Source organism: Python bivittatus, unplaced genomic scaffold (genome assembly GCF_059951505.1).
Source record: "Python bivittatus isolate LINGU-HERP-01145 unplaced genomic scaffold, Pbiv_v1 ctg000580_np1212, whole genome shotgun sequence".
Classification (NCBI taxonomy): domain Eukaryota; kingdom Metazoa; phylum Chordata; class Lepidosauria; order Squamata; family Pythonidae; genus Python; species Python bivittatus.
The window spans coordinates 28,447,412-28,466,926 of record NW_028277087.1 but is presented as its reverse complement, the minus strand read 5'-3'; the positions used below and the strand labels follow the sequence as shown (position 1 = coordinate 28,466,926).

The following is a 19,515-nucleotide window of genomic DNA, read 5'->3' as shown; positions in this document are numbered from 1 at the left end:
AGCAGTGCTATTGCAAAACAGTTGTAGATGTAATTGGTACTTGAAAAAGAGATCATATGGATCACCCTGTAAATTGCTTTGAACTTCTAGAAGGAAGAGGGATATAAGTACAATAAATAAAAAGAGTTTGGCAAATAAAACTATGTGTTAGATGAGTAGGGTCTTGAAAAGTGGGTCTTCAGTAAAATTGGCTATGGATTAAAAGGTTTGGCATTCACAGGGCTGTGTTTTCTGTTGGTTTTAAATGCATTAGCAGCTTTTCTGGCTTCCTCTGAATAACCTTAATACCTGTATCTTCACTAATCTTTTTTAACTGTTAAGCATTGGGTTCATTTTGATTTATTTTTTATTGCATTCCCTTTTCCCCCACCTTCTAACCATGATGCCTTCTGTCATTCCTCAGTACCAACCCATATTATTATTTTTCCCTTTTCTATTCTTTATAGTCTCCACCCTTCAGATTAAAGTGTCTTCTTCCCCTTTTCACTGCCAGTCTCCTCCTCCTGACTACAGTAACTACAATGCTTCTACTTCCACTGGTGCAGTTGTTCCTCCTCCTCCTCCTTATGCCAAAGCAATCTCATCAGCATCTCCTCTCCCTGAATCTGCTAGCAAGGCCTCTTTCAAATCTGTTCATGGTGCCAGGGAATCCCCTCTGCTTTGCCATCAGTATTCTGCCTCTGAGTTTCCGTCATCTCCTGGCCCTTCCTTTCCACCAATTTGGCCAGGCTACAGAACTGTTACACGAAGCACCAAGGAAATCTCTTTATCTCCACCTCTTGCCTCTACTTCCCCTCATCAGTCCATAAGATGTTCTTCCCTGTCATATTCTCCTCAATCTGCTTCTCCTCCTGTGACCTTTATATCCCCTGTACAAAAGGGGCTGATCCTGCAGCCCCATATTCCAGTAGTCTTTCCTGTGATTGCTGCCCAGAATGGCAGAATTCAGGGGTCTACAGATGCAGTGGTCCAAGATGCCTCAGCAAATGTACCTCAGTCAGGTCTGAATGGCCGGCATGAAGATTGTTTAGCTACACAAATTCCTCTAAGCTCCTCTAGGACACAGGTAAAGAGAAAAGATCAATCTTTTTTCTCCTACTTAGAAGCAGTGCCCATTTCACATTTACCTGGATCCAGCCCACCTGGATCCTTTATCCAGGCTTTTTCTTGGCCCTCCCAACAGTTGCCTCATTCTCCACACCAGCTGTATCCATCTATGTCACACTTTGTTTCATTACATCCTCATTATGCTGCTATATCTGAGATGAATTTGTCCAAGAGGACCCCTTCTTACATGACTTCATCTACCTTTTCCCACATGAGTAAGTACTTGGCTTGAAAATATAAGTATATATAATTTATTTCCTTTTTTAAAATATATGTTTTAAACATATATATTTATATAGCAAAACACATAAGTAGTTTTCAACAGTTGTAAAGTCCTGTTTTCCAGTAAGTCTTTCAGTAGCCCTTTAGGTGCTTATGATGAATTCAGGATATAAATTACCATCCAAAGAATGCTGTAACTGGTGTAATGTAGAATCATGATTAGTTTAGAGCAATGTTTCCTACACTTGGCAGATTCAAAGTTTAGTAGTGGCCATGTTACTTGAGCAGTTGAAACCCATGTATCTGGAATTTGTCAGGTTTGGGAAATGCTGGTTTAGTGTCATAAGCCCTATTCAGGTTCAAAGCATTTTCAATGAAAGAGTAAGGTGTAAATAAGGACATCAGTATCCAGGTCTTAACTTTCGCTGTGGAGTCATAAATCTAGATCTGCAATTTGTAGCTGAATAGTCTGACAAGATTGTTATATTTAGTGAAGCCATACAAACAAGCAATCTGGACACTCTAAAACAGAAGGGCCAACCTTTTGGTAGCCAAGAGGTCCACTTAACATTTTTTGCTTGACTAAGACAATAGCAGGTATAACAAAGAGGGTAGACTTGATTACATACAGGGGCAGAGATTTTCCTTTTTTCCCCAGAATGTTTTTAGAAGGTGATCTGAGTAGGAACCTTTATATGTTTAATTATTATTTATTTATTTTATATTATTGTTTGTTTCCATCTTTAGTATTATAGAAAATAATGCAACAGTTGTTTGGCAAATGCATCACTGCAATTCAGTGACCCAATTGGAACCATCTCTAGGTCTCCATAAAAGAATTTCAGGTGCCACATACAAGTCTTGGGCTGCAAGTTCCTCATGCCTGTACTAAAATAATGTACAGATCAGGCATGTCACAATTTAAAAAAGGAAGAAAACCTCAGACCTAATCCTGCACATGTATGTGACATGGCCCTGCTCACTTTATAAGCTGCCAACCAAACCGTTATATGCAGCTGCTCCTGGCCACCAGAAGGTTGCCCAACCCTGATAAAAATGTTAGCGTTCCTGCTGCCTAGGCTGATTCTGCTAGAATAGTTCTGAATTTTCAATAGTCAGTCCTACTCACATTATAGACAAACCATTATTGAAAACAGTTTGTGCTATAGCATTGGAAAAAAAATCTGGTATCTGGTTTTCTGAGAGCAGAAAGGCAAAATTTATTTATTTTGTTGTAGTTTTAATCTGACATCTTACTATAGAACTGTATCTCCTTTTTTATGGGAGTTTGGATAGGAGAGTGAAGAGTATACTTTACAAATTTGAATATTGCTTGAATTTAGGAAGAGTTTCCAATACTTAGATAGATTAAAATTCTGTGTTATTTAATTGACAAGAAAAAGCTAAAATGAAGCAAGAAGAAATCCTAGTAAAATGAAAGGAATTTATGTGGGGAAAATGCATGTATGCAGAATTGAGAATTGTTGGTTGATTGCCAAAATAGATAATTCTTACTCAAAAGAATTATTTAAAAAAAAAAACCTGCTGGAAATGCAATATTCAGGATGGATTCCCCCCCCCCCACGCGCACACATTATGGTAATGTCATAAAGCTCAAGAGTCCTTGAAGATAATTCACCATTGAATGGAACATATTTTAAATACTGACTTTTCTTTCTTGCCAGCTATTTTTCTGTTTTTCATTACTAAGTCTTCTATTATTACAAAGTATATGGACTGTATGATAACATTTTATGGTACTTACTGGATACTACTTATTTCTTTTTTAGAGGAACAACAGATTAAGCTATGAGAGTATGCTTCAGTATTAAAAATAACTTCATACTTAAAAAACAAGTCTGATACTGAATTCAGTTTAACCTGAAAACCATTTATAGAATATTTGTGTATATGAATTAGTACCACATCTGAAGATTGGGGTTCTTTTAATATAAGGCTTTAAAATACTGGATTTTGCCTGATTCATTATAATAGGGACAGACTTTCTGAAATAAGATAGAAACAATTTTTTTTAACTGATTATTCATATTATATTGGCTGCTAATTACTGATTATTGGCTTGATTTTAATAATGGTTTTAAAGGACTAAATTAATGTAAGATCGCTTTTATATGCAGTACTAAAGTAATGTTACTTTTAAAAAAAGAATAAAGATTGGTGGCAATGGTGTGACATCCAATATTGGAAAATACTTGTTCAAAATACAAGGCAAGAAGGTTTAATAAAAAAAAAAATTATAAAGAACAGGTTAAAGTCTAACTGTTAGCATGATTATGAGAAATATTTACACACTATGTAGAGGAGGCCTTGCAATAAATCTACTAAAGTGGCTATTCCTCAATATTTTTATTAACTTGCCTGTTTATATTTCCCTATAGTAATGTTTTGTGTTCTAAAATTGCTAACTTTAAAAAGAGAAATATCTCATACTTTGTCACCTGGAAACAATTTTAACCTGGCAAGAGAGAGAGAGAGCTATTATATAAATTGGAAATAATGTAGATTGAAATCTGATATATTAGAATAAAGTTTTGCATATAAATGAGACAAGCCCTGTTGGATCAGATCAGAGGTGTACTTATCCAATATCTTGCTTCTGTGCTCTTTTTAGTGTGCTCACGGTGAAACACAAAAACTCCAAGAGAACCAGTTCTGTTTTCTAGAAAATATATTGAATCTACTTTATTGAAAAAATTAGGAAGGTTATACAAATCTTTCTTCTTTCCATTATTTTGGTGTGGATAATTTAGCAATATGAAATATGAAGTACCTGAAAAACCATTGTATTACTTTGCCTGCAAGAACAGCATCCCAAAACTTCTGAATGGACATGTCCCTTAGGATTGTTCAAATTAATCTTGAATTTAAATGAGAGTCACTAATTTATGAAAAATTTCTTGATAAAGACTAGGAAAAAAGTGTGCAATGTTTGGTGTTACACCTAAATAATATTGTTACAAATAAGATATGAATGGACAGCTCAGTTTGTTCTCCTCATCTGTGTAATGAAATACTAGTTCTGCTAGTTTAACTGAAGGACCACTGCTATTATCACTGTTGCTGCTGTGCTTTGGCACTGTGACCAGTTCATTTATGGTCACCCTTCAGTTTTGAAAAGGGATGCTATACGTTGGGCATAGTTTGAGATTCCAATCAAAATTTTGTTGACAGGATCTATGTCTCTGTAACAATGCATCAGAAATAAATCTGTTACCCTAAAACTGAAGAATACCAGGGCAATCTCCCTTTTTAAAACTGAATTTCATGGACCAGAAATCACTAATTTTCAGTAAGCTTTAATCCTGCCTATTGCAATAGTAGAAGTCCTTATCTAGGAGTAAGCTCCATAAAATATATTGAGAAAAGTAGACAAACATAAGACTATACTGGGACTATCTGAATGTCCAGATGAGCCCATTGCACATGCAGATGTCCCCCAAATGCTAAGGAGTATTTATAATAACTTTATTGAATTTTAAAAGAAACAGAGTAAAAACTGACAAGAATATTAAAAGAGAAAAAAAGAGAAAAAAAGAAAAAATTAGAAAAAAGAGATAGTAAAGATGTAAAGTGCAGAAAGCAAGAAAAAAAGAATTGACTTCTGACCCTCCTTGCAACAGATATAAGTAACAATATACATAAACTCTTGCTCTAAATTCACAAATCACTTCCATTATTCCTATTAACCCATATTATTTCTAATCCTCAAATCCATACAACATAATTTCATTTTTTTCTGTTTCCCGCAAAAAGTCCAAAAAAGATTATACATATAAAAACCCTACAGTTGTTATATATGAGAACAAAAATACATAACTTTTATATATATATTAACCTTAATCAAAAATAGATCTATTTTATAATCCAACTTGTCATTTTCTCAAAAAAAAAAAACAAACAGAAAAATCTCTCCCCATTTATACACAAATCTTTAAAACCTCATCATTCAATCCTGGTCACAAGAAAATCCTGTTAATAACTATCAAAAACCTCAACATACATGTTAACCATAATCAAATCAATTCACTTTATAAACCTTCTGTTTACTTTTAAAAAGCTTGATCTTTAATCCTTTCAAATAGTATCCCCCAAACTGATTTCTTATCATTTTATGTTTGTCTCCTCTCAAATACAGCTTTCCCAATGTAACACCTTCTCTTTGCAAATCAGGATAGGCAGACTGTCCAAATCATACTTCTGTTTTATTATTTGTATGTCCCCTTGTATTATTATATCATTAGTTGGTTTTAGTTGTAAGTCCATTTTGGCTTCTTTTTCCATATCACACTTCTTTTTTCTCAGCTCCAGCAAAGCCACATTTTCTGATCCTTTCTCTAATTTCGAATCTCTGGTCTCTGCTTTATTCTCCAGCACTTCCACTCTTTCAGTAACCTGCTTCATTTCTCCAGACCTTTGTTTCATCTCTCCAGCTATTTGTTTCACCTAACTGTCCATCCTGTCTGCTCTTTCTTCCATTTTTTCCCCCAAAGTTACAAATTTGGCCCCTAATTCATCAAACTTTTGTTTAAGCAAATTTAAAGCAACCATTTCTTTCAGTACTTTCCACTTAGCCATACTCTATTTTTTTCTTCCCCTTTACATCGAATATATTAAATGCGAGTGAAAGTAAGGAGACAGTTCAAGCTCTCTGGAGACTTTCAAGCTAGAATTGCAGGCAAACATCAAGGGAACACAGAGGGATCAGGTTACAATCTTCTTCTGTTTTAAAAATCCAACCAATCCACAAGTATGATCTAACAAAACAAAAGAGTTTCTCATGGAAAAATCAGATCTCTATTGCAAATGGAGTTTTGTATAGAAAAGGAAAAAAACCAATCTCAAGTAAATAAATCCAATTGTCATTCAGCTTTTTGCTAATTGTTCAAAGTCGAATTAAAACTCTGTTTCTGCTTTTAAAAATATAGCCCCCAAAATAAGGATAAGCCCCAAGAGATTTACTTATCTGTTGCAAAGGAAGGACTCTCTTAGACTGAAAAATAATCAGTGTTTAGAAATGGGGATGGTCGGCTCTAATGTCCGTAGAAAGGCTGCACCACAGCTGCAAACGAAGATGGGTCCCCCGCCTCCCTGCCGCTCAACCTGAAAGCCGTTCACAGAGGCTCCCTCCGTGATTAGCTTTCAAGGAATGGCTGTCTGGAGATCAAATGGGGTGATTTCATGCTTCCTCCTTATCCGGAGCAAGTTGGGTGGCCAGTGCTTGCTGGTAGCCGCCGATCAGCTGAGATGCCGTCTCCTGCTGCTCTCAGAGACATCTAAGCCGCCATTAATTCCCCACCAGAAGTCCATATGCAAAAGAGTATTGTGGCAGACAGGCAGGACTTACTCAGGATTTGTGGCAGTCACGGATTGACAAGGAAATCATTTGTGTTGCTGTCTCTAACAGTGCCAGTGATTCACTTGCAGGATTAAAGGAACTGTGCTCACTTCTACTCTTCTATCCAGAGATCATGGCTGGGAACTGACTATATCCGTTCCTGTCTGGTTGGCAAGGAGGCTCTTTGGATTATTTGTATATTATCTCTCAGAGGCAGAGGAAAAATTAAGGCTGATAAAGGAAGATTTTCTTCTTTATTATTATTGCAGACTGCTTCTTATAAAAGTATTATTTTATAGAAAAAAGAATGCTGGGCATTTGAAAGGAACAAATTGCCTCTTCCGAGGCTGAACTTTTCTTGTTCCGTGCTTTGTTTATTAGCAAATATATAAAAGAGTGGTCTGAGTTTGAGAAGAGGAGCCACAATTCATCCAGTAGAATAGAATTGTTTGTTTGTTTGTTTATTCAATTTATATACCTGCCCATCTCAAGTACATGACTCTGGGCTGCTCACAACATTAAAAACAAATAAAATATATACAAATTTTAAAATAAAGCAAGAAATAAAACACACAGCAGCCGGAGAACCATAAAAAGCCCTCAACATAGCTAAGAAACAGGCTCCATCCAGGGCCCCAGGCTCTGGCACAGAACCAGGTCTTCAAAGTCCAGTAGAGTGGGAGCCAGCCTAATCTCAGGAAGGATGATGTTCCAGAGCGGAAAAGGCTGTTCTTCGGGGCCCTGCCAGCTGACACTCCTTGGCTGATGGTACCTGTAAGATGCCTCTCCTGCCGGATCAGACAGGACAGGTAGAAACAATGGGAAGAGGTCCCATAAGTAACCCAGTCCTAAGCCCTGTAGGGCTTTAAAGGTGACTGCCAGCACCTTGAACTGCAGCTAGTGGGAACATAGGAAGCTGCTGTGCCAACACTGACTGGTAGCAGCTCTCTAGGGTTCCAGGCAAGACATTTTCCAGAGTTCCTTGGAAATGCCAGTGACTGAACCTTTCTGCAGAAAATGCTTTAGTAAGCTACATCCCTTGTTGTATATTTGCTTGTATGTACATACGTATGTAATGCTTATTATGGGCCAAAGACCTAATAATAAAGTATGGATATAATCAAGAGGTTTGACATAAGGGTTGACAGATAAAATAAGTTGACCGAGGTCACAGAAAACATTTAAAACTCTAACCTATTAATTTGTTATAAAGACATTGTTTTAAATCCATTGTTTAAAATTTGGCTGTCACCACTGTAATTTTAAGGTTTTTAGCATATTTAGAAATATCTCTTCCTGGGCTTGATTTTAAAATAGGACCAATTATATCCTGACAAAAACTCTTATAAAAATCACAGTGCAGTAGAATACGTCCCACAGTTTTAAGGTCAATACCATTGCAGGAGCAACATTTTTGAGAGATGGAAATCTTTTGAAATCTATTGTACAACAAATTTGATGGCAATGCATTTAATCTGGCTTTTTAGAAAAAGCTATTCTATATTTACTCAAATGTAAACTGCTAAAATATATAGGAAGCTGAAAAGTGTAATTTATTCTAAAGGTGTTAGGGATTAACACTGACCTTTGGCCTTTGCCATTAATTCCTGTACTGTGTTATCCCATAATCTTTAATTACTGTTTATACAATAAAATGCCAGTGTCATACCCCGGGAGAACAAATAATTGGGATCAGTGCCAATAATCTTTTGCGTCTTCTGTTTAAACCACCTACCTATATAAGAATCGTTTGGAATTTTGCATAACAACACTTCCTTGCTTTTGAAAACATATATTTCGAACTAAAAGTTAATTGTACCTAGCCAAGCTTTTCTTTTTGGAAGGATTGCCTGGTTTCCAGAAGAATGAAGAACACAATTTGGAACATTTAAAAGAGCTCTTAAAAATGTTACCTGCAATTGAGCTATGTTACTGTTGACAGCTGTACTCTAAATTGGAGCTTCATATAAGATTTGAGATGAGATTTTTGGATTAAAAGCTTGTATTGCTGTGGGATAGTTCCCTCCCCCCCCCCCCCGAATAAAAATATCAAAGCAAAGCCATCATAGTAGCTTTTGCTTTCAAGAGTATTGCCTTGCAGTGAAATTGCCAGAACAGAACATGACTGAATAAAATGCCCATATACTGTAGCTACAATTCTCAACTTGAGTTATCATATGATCTTGAATCCCCTTTTTTGTCTCCTCTTATGTTCAGTTTAATCACTGTAATGTATGTAGTTTTACTGTACAATCACTGATGTATTATTTTTTATTTGTTTATTACACTTCGCTTTATTTTTTAAAATGCTAAGGTACATCCCTTTCCTGGTGTAGCATTCCTAAGCCTAAAATAAGGCATCCAACTAGAGGCTAAATATGGGGAAAAGAGATGCCAGCTGTTCGTTACAGGCAATAGGGAAGATCCAAGTTATTTCCCAACAAGCCCTGTGCCTTATGCTACAGTGACACAATTACCTGGTAGATTCTGAGGATCCTAGAGATTATGTCTCTCCTGGCTTTCATTTTGCCTGCTGTTATTGGTCCAAGCAACCATCAACAAAGGAAGTGAACAAGACAGTGTATTGCAATTCCTGAATGACATTTCTTTGTTTCAGGTCCTGCCCTACCACCAGGTCACCCTTCTGTTGCCACTGGAATGCCCACATCGTCTGGTGGACCACCCCCTCCCCCTCCCCCTCCTCCTCCACCTACGGGAACCGCGCCACCTCCTCCTCCTCCATTGCCAGCAGGTGGTGGAGGAACTAGCACTGATGACGGATCAGTATCAGGACTAGCAGCAGCTCTGGCTGGTGCCAAATTAAGGAGAGTGCAACGGGTAAGGCTCTCAGCTATGACACAGGCATTATAAGCTTAAAACTGGGCCCTTGAAATTCTGGTATATGAAGGAGTAAGAAAGGCAATGAATAAATATTTCCATCATCCATAGAGAATTTTCAATGGATGCCTTTGATGTTTAGATTTTCCTGAACAGTTAAATCAAATTCTTAATGCCTGTGGAACCTAAATTGTTGGATTCTGTCTTAAAAGCCAGAGGACGGATCTGGAGGTTCTAGTCCCAGTGGTGCTTCCAAGAGTGATGCCAATCGAACAAGTAGTGGAGGAGGTGGACTTATGGAGGAAATGAATAAACTGTTGGCGAAAAGGTTAGTGATTGTGACACTTGGTTAGGGTAATTGAGGGGTATATGTTTTGCATCATCTGTGAAAAGCACTGCCTCTTTTTTCTTATCCACAATTTCAAAAAAGACTAGAAGGGTGGGAAGGGATTGGTCCACTACAGGCTAATTCACCCAAAGGAGCTACACTTGCTATAAAAGCTAACCAAATTTTCAAAGCAAAAGACTATGTCTCTAATTATAACCATCAGTGTTTGTTTCAGGCAGAAGATGAAACTTTTATTTGAGCTATTTGCTAGTCAATATGAATATAGCAAATCACTATATACACCCAGTGGTGTACTACTAAATGTTTAACAACCCATCCTGCCATCTCCATTGCCACCCCCATGCTGTGCCGCTAGCCACAGAACAGCTGATTGACACGCTAGATGTTGAGGCTCAGCTCTGCCCTCAACTGGTTTGCAAAATTGCATAAAATTTAACAGTTGGCTCTCACAAGCCAGTGTGAGCCAGCTCCAGCACACCACTGGATATACTCCTTTGCCATTTGTACAGATAATTCCAACTGTGTTGAGAGGAATTTAACATAGATGAATGCATAAGTTGTGGATGTATTTCCAAGGAATTGATTTATAGCCTTTTTCACTCTGTCCTAAGGAGAAAAGCAGCATCCCAGTCAGATAAGCCAGCAGACAAAAAAGAAGAGGAAAGCCAAAATGTAAGTGGAGCGCTGTCTAATTCTGTGGCATTTGAATCATGGAAGTAATTTGGATGCCTATCAGAGTGATTTTGTGAAGGATGCCCTTTATCTGCTCTCATATATATAATTTGATATTGAAACATTTGGCCTGCCTCATCAGGCAATTGGAAAATGCTTTAGGCATTGTGGTTCTCTGTCAGCCCCACTGTTGTCTTTCATGGGGAAGCAGTACCCCTTAGGGAGCAGGTCTGTGAATCAGAGTCCTACTGGACACATGGCTACTGCTGGATGGGCAGGTAGAAGCCATAGCAAGGAGATTCTCTACCTGGTTTCCACTAGTGTATCAGTTATGGCCCTATCTGGAGTGTGAGAATCTCTCAGTAACAACACCCTCATCATTATTCAGACTGCTATACAATGCTCTATATAGGGCTATCTTTGAAGATATTCAGAACCTATAATTGTTACAGAATGCAGTGGCCTTTGTTAATCACCAAGAACATACAGTAGTACACCTGTTACAGGCCCTGCACTGCTTGCCAGTGAGTTTCCAGAGCAATTTAAAGTGCTGTTTTTAACCTATACAGCTTTGTACAGCTTGTTACAAAATACTTTGCTGGGCTGTGTTTGCCAGCTGAATCAACCTTTCTGTTATGCTTTTTCCAAGGAAAACTCCTGGTAATTCCCTATGTTCATGAGGTGAAGGGGGCCAAGACCAGGAAGAATTGTTCTCGTTCATTTTCCTGATGTTATGTTCTCTCCCTAGAAACTAGACTAGCCACATTGTTGACCTCTTGATAGGTAGTAAAGGTAGTAAAGATAGAGCTCTTCTACAAAGCTTTGGTGGTTGATTAGATGACACTGTCTCCTGTCATGATATCTTTTCATTATTATTGTTATCATGGACATTTTAATTTAATTTAATTGTTCAAATGTTAGTTTATTGTGGACATTTTATTTGTTATATTGTTAACCACCAGAAGGCATCAGGTAATAGGGCAATGAGAGGGAGGGAGGGAGACAGACAGACAGACAGACATACTTAGAACAACTTCAGTTAATTATGTAGCGGTTGATGATAGGTGTAGAAAAGTTGACAGTACAGGGCTGAGTGAATAAATAGCTTTCTCTGTTAAAGAGAACTTACTTTGTCACCTAGGGAGATTATTTTGTTGCTATCTTATGGCTAGGAATATACAACCATATGTTCTCCAAACAGCAGTCACAAAGAACACAATATTAAGATAACATTTTGCTTGTATTTAGGAAGATGCTAGCACTTCCCCTTCACCTGTTACACGCGGCCCTGTCCAACAGCAGAATTCTTCAGGTATTCAACTCTGTTACTGTCTTCCCTTTGACAACAGTTATTTCTGTGGTGAAATCTAAGTTATGCAAAATGGGTATGACGGGCAGTCAAAAATCTTTAAAAAGATGGTCCCTACTCAATAATTCAGGGAGTGACCACCTCAGTAATTTCGTGCTTGCATTCACACACCATGCTAAGCAGTAATATCGTTTGTTTGATTTTACCTTAAAGTATTGTGAGAATCCAGCCCAATCCGTTATGGATTATTTAAGAAAGATTAAAATAGGATTATAACTAGATTTAATTTGTGAACCTAGCAACAGTAATTCATGTGTGCTAGGAAAATTAACACATCTTCTGAGGAAAAAATCTAATATTCAGCACATATATCAGCATAATATTTTTAAGCATGCATAGATGCCATTGCTTTCAAACTGAATGCAAAACTGCACAGAATTATACCTTAAAGTGTCGTAGTTTACTTTCTTGCAGTGGTATTTACCTTGCAAATTTGTTGCTGAGAAATGGTCAGAATATTGTTCTTCATTTGCAGATCTGCTTGATTTTTAAAAAGATATATCTTGAAAGACACAAAACCAGTCACAGTTAATGAAGGTTTTAAATTTTCCAAATAATTTGGGTTCAACATGTGTGTCTACAGAACTTGCATACATGAGCAGGAATAAAGATAATTCACGTTCTTAGAAACAACAGTGACAGTTTGGGAATTGCTACCCCATGGCTGTTTCCCACATCACTCTAGATATGTGGAGAAGGAATCAGCCACATAGAAGGAATAGGGCCATGGAAAACAAAACAGGGCTAATATCAGAGGCCAGGTAAAAGAGAAATATCGCTCTCATGGCTCTTCCCATCCAATACTATCTTTCCCACAGAGTTTCTGCACTCATGAGTTACTAGACCTTCTATGTAGCATTGGATATTACAAAAATTGGTGAAAATAAGAAATAGAAATGTATTATAAGCTATGTTATTTTTATTTATATCCCCCCATACCTCTGTCTAAGCTCTTCTTCCACAATCTAGGTCCTACAGCCTTTTGTTTGTGTGTCTGCTCTTTATACAGATGCTGGGAAGAAACTTTGGGAGAGAAGCAACTCCATGGAAAAACCGGTCACTTCGTTACTCTCTAGGTTAGTTACAGAGCATCCTGTATGGATCACCTGCATGTATTGGACTTGTGCATGATGCTTCTGGATGTGATCATGTTGTATCCTCTCATTCCATTGCATAGAAACCCATCAGTGGTGAGAAGTCCTGAATCTAAAGGTCCCGTTCACTTTCAGCCATCTTTTAGGTACTGAAAAAATGTTCTGACTTCTCTGTAGTCTTTTGGCTTATCCTTTGCAAAAACATGTAACTTTTCATGCAACAACTAACAAGCTGTATGCCTGGGTGTGACGTGCCACCTTTTTTTTTTTTTTTGCTCTTCTGTTGCTTAACAAACCACATGTCAGTGAGGGTTAGGTATGTAATTGAAATCCATCATGGACTGCTTTTACATGGAAATGCTGTGAACTATTGGAGTGAATTCCAGTATTGCTCAGAGGGTAGCAGTGAGCAGAAGCTCCTATTCTTTGCTGGGGGGAAAAAAGCTGATGTATAGTTTGAAAAAATGCATTAAACTCAGCATACTTTAGAACTGTTAAAAAAAATTGTCTTAAGATTAAATAAAACATGTTACATAAAGTAACCTGAGTGGAGGACATATATATGAGGTATAGAAGGTACACAAAGAAAACATATATATTGTGGAAAGATATGCCTACAGTTCATTCTACTGCAGATATATGGGAATGTTACTTTAACATTAGCAAAAGTCAACATACTAAACATAACATTTGATGTTGGATTATGCTTTTTAACTTCTTCTTTTTCAATATTTTATGCAGAGGCTGTGGAAGGCCTAATTAAAATCAGGATGTCAATGCGGGTTATTTTAATGGCTTTCATCCATGTTCATCCCTTCCAAAATGTAGCGCACACAATGAAAATTGTACTCTGTGTCACGCTCTCATCTCACTAACTGCTCTGTAAAAAGTTTAAACAAGAATCGAGAAACATCAAATTACATGCTTCATATAAATGAAATCAATAACTGTAATAAATAAAATAAAATAAAAATATATAATGAAATTTAGTAGGTTTCTTCCCAAAAGTAAAATATACATGTTACTTAGATTTCAGCTAAATCTGATTATAATTTTAGCATTAAAGCCATTTGGTTAGTCCAGATGTTAAGACTGAAATATTTTGTTGTAAATTCCTAGTTTGGCCTCCAGGGTTTGCAGAAAAATATCATGTAGATATGTAGGCTAGAAGAAAAATACTGTAAATTGTTTTTATTGCCTTTTCTGCAGTTGAAGAAAAATAAACTGCTCGGGGTGTTAATAAATATTTTCTTTCTGATCCGTTGCATTTTTTTTTTTTTTAGCTGTTGAAAATTGACCAAAAAAAATAGGACAGAATTATTTGGGTCTGAAGGAATGTGAAGTCCATATATGACTTTTTCTATATTGTCCAACCCCCTTAAATGCCAGTAGTCCATTGATAATGACATTTCACTTGTAATTTTCCTGTAATTACTTAACCATGTAATCATTATTTAGTATCCCATATCACATCTGGCAAAAAGAGGTAATATAAACTCTGATTTATTGCTTGTGCACTGCACAGTGTTGACCACATGATGTCCCCATGGCTCAGGTTTTGGAATGAGTTGTGACTCAAATGGCTTGAGTGAAGAGGAGACATTGTAGGGAGATGATAGAGCTCTTTGGCACATAGGTTAACAGTATGTATTGGTGGTAGTGATATTGTTGGTGGCAGATAATGGTGATGATAAAGATGATTTATAGGAAAAATAAAGATAGATTTGAACAATGAAGAAAAAATTTTGAAAGTTCATCCAGCAGCTATCCGGGCCTTTGGAAGACATTCCAAACAGTGTCTAGTAAATAATTAATGGCAATAACAGGTTATGCAACAAAGTAGTCATGGAAACTATTTGAATTAACATTACAGGTAAAAAAAAAACTTTACATACACAAATGCAGTTTGGCTTGCTCCCTCCCTTCCCAGTGTATTTTCAAAGCTAAAGTGGCCTTTCAGTGATGCATAGCGGGTAGGGCTTGATGCTACTTGTTTAGCAAAATTACCTGACCACTAAGTGGTACAGGGAGCACAAAGAATTAAGTATTGGTGAGCTTTATGATTAACTTTCATCTGCTTTTATATACCGTTTTATAAGGTATTACTAACATCACATCTCAATAAACATAGCCTAGTTTTGTGAAGCATGGAATTGCCTCTTATTTTCTTTTGTTCTGTCTCAAGGATGAAGCCAGCAAGCAGCAGCAATGATGTGGCAATGGACACTTTAGATTTTGATCGTATGAAACAAGTGAGTTGGAATTTGTACATTAATGAATATTGATAGAAGAAATGTTTATTAATGGTCTTCATACCAGGAAAACCAACAATTTCGTTCAATATTTCTACAGTCTCAAGCATCTTCCTTATGCCTTACTCATTGCTTGTTTAACTGAAAATTCAGGGATGGAACCTGAAACTTTTTGCATGTTCTACCACTGAGCTATGGTTCTCCTGAGGGCCACTGGTTTACATAATTTGGACAGAATTGGCTGTGAAATGCCTGTCTCACAAAGAAATGAATCATTTTCAAGATCTATGAAGGCAATAAAATGAGAAAAGTGTGTGGATTTATGAATTCTTTTCTCATTCCCAAACCTAGTTAACAAACCATCTCTAAGTGCCAAGACTCTACAAGTAACCTACCTGTTTTATACTTAACTCTGATCCTTGGTCTATCTAGCTCAGTACTGATACTGCTTCTCCAGATTTCAGACAAAGAGATACCAGGGATTGAATCTGAGACTTTTTTATGCAAAATATTTACTCTACTAAACCTGTGTCCCTTGTGACCCTGCCTCTTAACAGACTGCATTAAATGTTACAAAAGAGAAAGCAATTACAGGGGGCAGCCTGAAATCCAAGATTATCTTATATTTCCTATTTAGTAAATGGCATGTATTTCCCACCCACAACAATAAAACACATGTTTTCTTTGTAAAATAAGTGTGGTGTCTCAACTGGCCCTTACTTTCAAATCCAAGAAGTGTCAATCTGTTTGTAGTGTCAGACATATGCATATAGATTCATAATGTGGACATTCTGTGCCAAAATAACCCAAATTCCATGTGAACTCGCTTCAGTTTGTTACTATGCAATTGAAGTAAACCTATACATCTTTTAACTTCAGTAAATCAAATTTCTGAACAGTGCATTTTAACTCTTCTTGTATGGTGCAAAAGTAGAAATTCAGATTAGATTTGTAGGCATGTTTGAGAGAATTTGATTTTCACAGTTCAAGGGACTTAGGCCTTTACAGTGTTGAAGAGCACTTTTCAACTGCTGTTTTCTTTCTGTAGGAAATATTGGAGGAAGTCGTAAAAGAGTTACACAAAGTAAAAGAAGAGATAATTGATGGTAAGAAGCCAGGGAGGGGTTCATTTCTTGCATTGACCTGGGCTGGGGGATCAAGATGGGAGTCCCTTTCCTGCCACCAAATTAAGATGCTTTAGCTACAGTGTATGATAGAGAAGTCAAGAGAATATCCATCTTGTCAGGATTATATCCATTTAATATCATGGCTGCCTAGCTACCCTCTGTCCACTGTCCAAGTTTAGGAAGGTGTAGATAGGAGAATAGGAATTTTATTTTAGCACAAGAAGATTTACCAATCAGTTTTAAGATTCAGATTCCCAGAGAAATCAGGAGATAAATGCTTGAAGCGGTCTGTTTTTCCAACTTGATCTGAAATCTTTTATGATTTACATGCCTAGTAAAATATGCTGTTAAGTTTCACAGAACATGGAAATCAGGCTCCCCTCCTATGTCTATATTTGTTCTTGTAGCAGCTTTAGACATACCTTAAACACACAATCAAGGTGGGTTATTGGAGGAAAAAAAAAAGACACCCTGCTGGTTATCTTGCTGCGTTCCAAGATAACACAGAATGAAAGATTACCCTTCAACTTGTTGACTGAACTCAGGATTTGGCTTAAAGGGAAGTGAAAATATAACCTGCCATAGTAGAATCCAAACCTGCTTAAGCTCAACTCCTGGTGATTACATGGACACATCTGTGTAGTTTTCTGTAGCAACAATACAGACATGGTTTGACTTCCAATATTTTTCCAGTTTCTTGGTGGTTTCCTGTTCAGGTAAGCTAGATCCAGTCAAGCGTAGCTTTTGAGATCTGCCACGGTCAACTAGGTGTTGCCACTTGCTACAGTTTATATAGATATTTTGCAAAAGGTAGGAAGCTGCAAAAACAGAAGCCAGAAAGAGATCTGTTACAGTGTTGAAGAACTGCTATGTTTAGGAACAATTGGAAGCTATATGCAGGTCTGAGAAAGAGTGATGGAGGCAATTCTTTAAAAAAAAAGACCTAGTGGCCTGTGAGTAAATTTGCTAACTGTCATTATATGTTTTGAAGATGCCAGACCAGGCTTTCTATTCAACAAGTTTCTGGCATATAAGGTTGACACCTCTTTCCCAGTATATTATATTACTACTTCATACCAGATTGTTTACCTATTTGACATCTTAACCCAAACCCGAATGTCCAAGGCCACAAGGTTCATCACGTGTAATAGAAGGCAGGGGAGAGGAAACTGCGGGCCATTAAGATGCTTGTGTCCTCTCTGGATCTTACCAGGAGCTGATCTACTCATCCTTGTTTTCTCAATGCTGCCTCTATATTTGCTGTTTCAATCGATTCCCATGAAATATGTTGATGACCTTTAAATTAGGTGTGAGATTGTGATGACCTTTTCCTTTTCCTTTGTTATAAGCCTTGGCTTATACCTTATTTGCTTGTTATTGTTGTTTTCTAGCCATCAGGCAGGAATTGAGTCGAATCAGCACAACATAATGGCAGCGAGACCATCTGGAAGTTGCAAGGGACATGACAAGTGATGGATCATTTCTAAGTGTACCAAGATCATGCAGAATGGTGAAAGAGGACACCTGACAGCATCCTTTGTTTTTAAAATCCTTTTTATTAGCAGACTCAGCAGACTTTGAAGCTTGCTACTGCCTTGGATTTGCTTCATTTAAAAAAGAACGAAAAAAGTCTTAAAATCTTTGAAATGGAAAATATTAAACATTTATCTGGATTTTTAAAATTTCATCTGACAATGCACATCAGATTTGGTCAGCCTTTTTGTATTTTGTATTTGCTTATTTAAATGTATGACATTTTTGTTTTTAGTATATAGTAGGTAAAGAAACATGTGATCCATTTGCTTTTATTAGATGACTTCAAAATAATTTTACTGATAGTCTGCAGTGTAAATGAAAACCTTTTTGCCAACAGAACCTAATTAATGGCATCACTCGTTGAGGCCAGAGGATGCCAGCTGTCAGCCAGGAAGTCCCTAGTCTCAAAGCTACCACCATATTGAAGCGGTACATCAGTGCATCACAGTATCTGTGCTCATACTGGTAATAAATTGTTCATTGTCCACGTGGCATTGATTGGCTTCTTTTCAGTTCTTTCTTGTAATGGATTTGGGCTCACAATATATAACTTTTTACTTATTAACAACAGGGATGGCCAACTTGGCAATCTTGACCAACTATGGTATTCCAAAGGAAATGGCTATGATTATGTTTACACATTGCATGAAGCCATGGTTTATTGAATTGTCTGGATTCATACAAGACGATATACCAAAATTAAGGAAACCATATTATGGTTTCCCATATTGTGTAAACCAGGTCTTTATCTGACCTCTGGTGGTGCTACCAGAAATGCAGTTAGAGAAATAGAAAATTCACATTTTCATATTTACATCTCTTGGATATTTTATGAAATATATCAATTTAAGAAGTTGATGGCTGCAAATCACTGGACCTAGACTGGAGAATAGAACAAGTCTCTAAGACAAATTAAATTGTCTTTCATCATTTTTAAGCATGTCTCCTGTATATAGTGGTTTCATTCAGAATTACTATTATTCTTCTCCCAAAACAAATTTGCACTGAATAGGTCTCCCCATAACACATCATCCAATATTTTGTCATAAATACTCTGTGATAACTAATAGCAAACTATTTTACTTTGCTTAGGCTTCAAATGTATGTTGGCTTGAGCAAACCACTAAAGATATGTGGAACCCACATGAAAAATTTTGCTAGTATAATTGAAACTGTTTTCTCTTGAAATTATATGGAGGTTTCTCCTGAGAAAGACCCTCAAAAATTCCCTCAAACTTTCATTTTATGGGAAAGTCAATGACCAAGACTAACATTTGTGTCCTGAACATAGGATTTATTTACCTGCCTTGGACAATATAAACATCCATTGTTGATTAGGAGGAAGTAATAATACTGTGCATCTCATGTTGTTTAATAACGTGCAACATGCGGGGGGGGGTGCGGTTTGAGTACTAAACAAGAATAAGTGGAGCACTGGCTAGGTTTTTTAATAAAGCCTTTTTCTTTCCTTTGAAAACTCTGGGGTTTTTTTTATGTGGAAGCACCTCCAATTTTACACTTCAGGAGCCACATGACTGCTGGGGTTGTGTTTTTTTGTTTGTTTGTTTTGGGGGTGAGTTGTCATATCAAGAG

At 37.0% G+C, this 19,515-nt stretch overlaps 1 protein-coding gene across 5 annotated transcripts in view; it reads left to right on the top strand.

The window, feature by feature from the left end:
• The window catches only part of EVL (Enah/Vasp-like), a 164,664-nt gene extending 145,294 nt beyond the window's left edge, over window positions 1-19,370 (top strand). For 4 of the 5 annotated variants that reach the window (XM_088149855.1, XM_088149853.1, XM_088149851.1 and 1 more), the window contains exons 6-15: window positions 447-1,322; window positions 9,303-9,523; window positions 9,736-9,851; window positions 10,484-10,544; window positions 11,793-11,856; window positions 12,923-12,989; window positions 13,091-13,153; window positions 15,193-15,259; window positions 16,308-16,365; window positions 17,778-19,370. In XM_088149855.1, the coding sequence (XP_088005981.1) occupies window positions 447-1,322; window positions 9,303-9,523; window positions 9,736-9,851; window positions 10,484-10,544; window positions 11,793-11,856; window positions 12,923-12,989; window positions 13,091-13,153; window positions 15,193-15,259; window positions 16,308-16,365; window positions 17,778-17,815 (1,631 nt within the window). In that variant the 3' untranslated portion in view covers window positions 17,816-19,370. The remainder of the gene's footprint in view (window positions 1-446; window positions 1,323-9,302; window positions 9,524-9,735; window positions 9,852-10,483; window positions 10,545-11,792; window positions 11,857-12,922; window positions 12,990-13,090; window positions 13,154-15,192; window positions 15,260-16,307; window positions 16,366-17,777) is intronic. The other variant, XM_088149852.1, reaches the window with a different exon arrangement.
• Window positions 19,371-19,515: the final 145 nt, after the last annotated feature.